At 34.8% G+C, this 5,000-nt stretch overlaps 1 protein-coding gene across 1 annotated transcript in view; it reads left to right on the forward strand.

Annotated features, from left to right (window-relative positions):
• Window positions 1-5,000, forward strand: part of LOC137623850 (uncharacterized) — an 11,612-nt gene that overhangs the window by 5,950 nt on the left and 662 nt on the right. The window contains exons 6-7 of the mRNA XM_068354659.1: window positions 663-819; window positions 2,123-2,279. Coding sequence (XP_068210760.1) covers window positions 663-819; window positions 2,123-2,279 — 314 coding nt within the window. The remainder of the gene's footprint in view (window positions 1-662; window positions 820-2,122; window positions 2,280-5,000) is intronic.

Genomic DNA, 5,000 nt, shown 5'->3' on the forward strand with positions numbered 1-5,000 from the left:
TCCCATAGATTTTTCTTGCGACGCTCAACCAAGCTAAGAAATTTCTTAATGGAATACATAGTCGTTCTTCTGACGGTGAAGAAATGTCATAAAGGCTAAAAAAAAAGTTTGTCTTATCATACTAATGTTGAATCAACTTGATTTTGAGAACGTTTACATAGTAATTAATAGCTACATATTTTAATGATTTTTATATCCCAATGATGTGTCAAAACTTCTCGCATTTGTTTCTCTGACTTTTAACCATTTGCACCCTGTCATAGTCCTGATAGGGCCATAACCTCTATACAATGGTCTTCCACTATCTTGGGGTAGAGTTCTGTTGCTCGAGGGTACACTCGGTTACACTATTCTATCTTGTTTCTCTTCCTCTTGTTTTTTTTCTTTAAAGTTTTTATATCTTTATATATGAAATATTTATTTCAATGTTGTGACTGTTCTTGAAATATGCTATTTCAATTGCTAATTACTTCTCATTGTTTATTTATTTCCTTATTTCCTTCCCTCAATGTGTCATTCTTCTGTTTTAGTCTTTGGGCTTATAGTATCCTTCTCAGGAAGTAACAACAACAACAACAATAATAATAATAATAATAATAATAATAATAATAATAATAATAAAAGAAATTATTAAACTTTACAAAAAGGTTTCAAATTTGCAGGATTTGGTACATGGTCTATCACTGGAGGATTCGCGTCAGATACGGAAAGTCTCAATCCATTCACTGACTGTGCAGATGAATGGAGGAAAGTACGCAAGGTCTTGGACGTACTATCTCAACGTACTACAGTGATTGCAAGCGCTCAGTCAAGAACAAGGTAATGCCGGTTTTTATGACCCTTGTGGTGGGTAACGGGGAAGGGTGGGCTGTGCAGGGTTTAAACTCAAGCATGTGTTATATGTGCATTACCTTGAATGCTGCTGGTTTTTACCTTAGATTACCTTGAAACATTTTCCAATTTCCTTAAATTCTAAGCTAGTAAAACCGGAATTACCTTAGAATTGCCTAGAAACCATGAAAATTACCTCAAACTAAGGTAATTACCTTAAAAGTTTAAACCCTGGGGCTGTGGCACCCTAGTAGTACCAGCTAAACTCAGCTGAATCCCTCGTCAGGCTGAGAGAAGCGGAGAGAGAGGAATGTTCCCCTTTTATTCTTTTGTTTGATGTCAGCTAACTCCCAAAATTGGGGGAAGTGCCTTGGTAAATAGATAGATTACCCTTGCAGTATCTTTTTATTCAATTGAGAATATGTACTATATACTGTTATGAGGAAATCAAAAGAAACTTGAACTTAGACTAGCGATGCATAGAATTTGAATGAAAAGGAATTCAAACAGATCCAGTGATAATGTGTATCATGATGTCCTTTATTTTTTATGAAAGTAATTTTTTCTACAATATTCTTATTTCTGAAGTATATTAATATTTATAAACTTAAATGCTGACAAAATAAGCAGGATAGTGACGTTGTATAGATATCATGAATGCCAGTAATTGACAGATTAGTGGTAGTCAACTAAAAGTCACCACGAACTTTGAGATTACAATTTATTCTTAGATTGTAATACCATCTCCTGTTCAAGTTTTTTACCAGTAATCTGCACCCAGGCTTCCATATTGTGCAATTGCCCAAGTCTATGGTGATAAACTGATTGGATTAAGAATCATAACTAAAAGCTAAATTTTTCTGATTCCTTTTAGGGAATTTATTGTCAGTGATTATGCTGCTAATGGGTCTAAGTTTATAGTGATTAACTGATTGGATTAAGAATCATAACTAAAAGCTAATTTTTTCTGATCCCTTCTAGGGAATTTATTGCCATTGATTATGCCGTTAATGGGTCTAAGTTTATTGTGATTAACTAATTGGATTAAGAATCATGACTAAAAAGCTAAAATTTCTGATTCCATCCAGAGAATTTTCTGCCACTGATTATGCCGTTAATGGGTCTAAGTCTATAGTAATGAACTGATTGTATTAAGAATCATAACTGAAAGCTAAATTTATTTCTGATACCTTCCAAAGAATTTTCTGCCATTGATTATGCCGTTAATGGGTCTAAGTCTACAAAGATTAAGACTCATAACTAAAAGCTAAATTTCTATGATTCCTTCCAGAGAATTTACTGCCATTGATTACGCCGTTAATGGTAGGCCTGATTCCAGCAAGGAAGACGAAGCTCCCAGAAATGAAACAGCAGACGATAAATTATACCGAATAAATTATTACACTCGCCATTTATCTAATGGAGCTGAGTGGATCGACGAAGCAATGGTTGGTACCAAATCATTTTATATTTTATGAAATGCTTTATTTTCATATATGAAGTATTGCACCTAATTTCAAGAAGTTGAAGAAGCAACCATTTCCGATACATTACTCATAGTTAGGCCTATGAGTGTCGCCTAACTTGCTTAGATGACGTCTGATGATCAGTTAAAGAATGGCCATGTTCTTAAACTTGCCTCTACTGTATCCTCTGAGCAAGAGAGTTTCACACGTTTAGGCTCAGGGACCTTAATTATGACTTCATTGATTATAAGAATGGACTTTCATTTACTTTATCAATGAAAGTAGTTTGGAAATAATCATAAAATATACGTTGTTAGGAAAATGCCTCTTCTTTATTTGAACTTTACTTTAAACGCTAGTTACAAAATGTTACATCTGTCACTGTTGTCCTTCCCCAGATGAAATAGCAGTTACATCTGTCACTGTTGTCTTCCCCAGATGAAATGGCAGTTACATCTGTCACTGTTGTCTTCCCCAGATGAAATGGCAATTAGATCTGTCACTGTTGTCCTTCCCCGGATGAAGGGACAACTAAATCTGTCACTGTTGTCTTCCCCAGATGAAATGGCAATTACATCTGTCATTGTTGTTTTTCCCCAGATGAAGGGGCAATTAAATCTGTTAGTGTTACCTTCCCCAGATGAAATGGCAATTACATCTGTCACTGTTGTCGTTCCCCAGATGAAGGGGCTATTAAATCTGTCACTGTTGTCTTCCCCAGATAAAATAGCAATTACATCTGTCACTGTTGTCCTTCCCCAGATGAAGGGGCAATTAAATCTGTCACTGTTGTCTTCTCCAGATGAAATTGTAACTACATATGTCACTGTTGTCCTTCTCCAGATGAAGGGGCAATTAAATCTGTCTTTGTTGTATTCCCTCAAATGAAATGGCAATTAATGTCACTGTTGTCCTTCCCCAGATGAAGGGGCAATTAAATCTGTCACTGTTGTCTTCCCCAGATGAAGGGGCAATGAAACCTGTCACTGTTGACTTCCCGAGATGAAATAGCAATTACATCGGGCACTGTTGTCTTCCCCAGATGAAGGGGCAATTAAATATGTCACTGTTGTCTTCCCCAGATGAAATTGCAATTACATCTGTCACTGTTGTCCTTCCCCAGATGAAATTGCAATTATATCTGTCACTTTTGTCCTTCCCCAGATGAAGGGGCAATGAAACCTGTCACTGTTGTCTTCCCGAGATGAAATAGCAATTACATCGGGCACTGTTGTCTTCCCGAGATGAAGGGGCAATTAAATCTGTCACTGTTGTCTTTCCCAGATGAAGGGGCAATTAAATCTGTCTTTGTTGTCTTCCTCAAATGAAATGGCAATTAATGTCCCTGTTGTCCTTCCCCAGATGAAGGGGCAATTAAATCTGTCACTGTTGTTTTCCCCAGATGATATGGCAATTACCTCTCCCCAGATGAAATTGCAATTACATCTGGCACTGTTGTCCTTCTGCAGCTTAAGTGCTAGTCTTGGAAACATATTTCCCCTGTCTGTTCCATGGTATCTAACATACTAGGCCTTTTACTTTAGATTCTATATTGATCACAACCTGGAGTATTTGAGTTTGCCATTAACATAAAATGTATTATCCATATGGTGTTTCACTACACTCTTGATTGATCAACGACGGCCTGTTTTAGATGGGTTTCCCTTGAAACCTTTTCTATGTTTTATGATAACCTTTATTCATATTCTACCCTTCCTATCTGTATACAAATTGTCTCTTTTGAAAAATTTCCTTTAACTCCTTAAGTTTCTTTACAAATATCTTATCTAAATTTCCAAGCTACCGTAAGCGTAGCGTTCTACTTTATCTCTATGCAACCTTTATAAAGAGACAGCCCTTTCTGTTGCTATTTCTTCAACAAGTTGGTAACTTTTTAAGAATTACCACTCCAGACTCAGGATTTAAAAGTCCTTTATTCTTAAGGGTACTCTCAGTCACAATATTCTATCTTATTTCTCTTCTTTTTGGTTTTTATAGTTTTTATAGTGTATATATGAAATATTTATTTTAATGTTACTTTTCTTAGAATATTCTATTTCAATTGTTAATTACTTTCCTTGAAGTTTCCTTGTTTCTTTTCCTCACTAAGCTATTTTCCCTGTTGGAGCCCTCGGGCTTATAGTATTTTTCTTTTTCAACTATGGTTAGCTTAATAATAATAATAATAATAATAATAATAATAATACAGTCTACACTATATAAAACTATGATAATGAAAACACCGAGATTCTTTTAGAATTTATGAAATACTTGAGGTCTTCAGTTAAAATTTGAAACGGAAGACATTGCAGTTAGTAAAACCAGTCTCTAAAACTAGCATATATATACTGTACATTTCTGCATGTATCTTTGATTATGTTTAGGAGTTTCAACGCTGAGATTCTTGAATTTAATCTGTGTTTCTTTCTACGTTTATTAGTTCCATTGCTGAAATTCTTGAATTTAATCTGTGTTTCTTTCTACGTTTATTAGTTCCATTGCTGAAATTCTTGAATTTAATCTGTGTTTCTTTCTACGTTTATTAGTTCCATTGCTGAAATTCTTGAATTTAATCTGTGTTTCTTTCTACGTTTATTAGTTCCATTGCTGAAATTCTTGAATTTAATCTGTGTTTCTTTCTATGTTTGATTTTAAACGCTGAAATTTTTTAATTCGATCTGTGTTTCTTTCTATGTTTAATAG

Source organism: Palaemon carinicauda, chromosome 30 (assembly GCF_036898095.1).
Source record: "Palaemon carinicauda isolate YSFRI2023 chromosome 30, ASM3689809v2, whole genome shotgun sequence".
In the NCBI taxonomy this organism is placed as follows: Eukaryota; Metazoa; Arthropoda; class Malacostraca; order Decapoda; family Palaemonidae; genus Palaemon; species Palaemon carinicauda.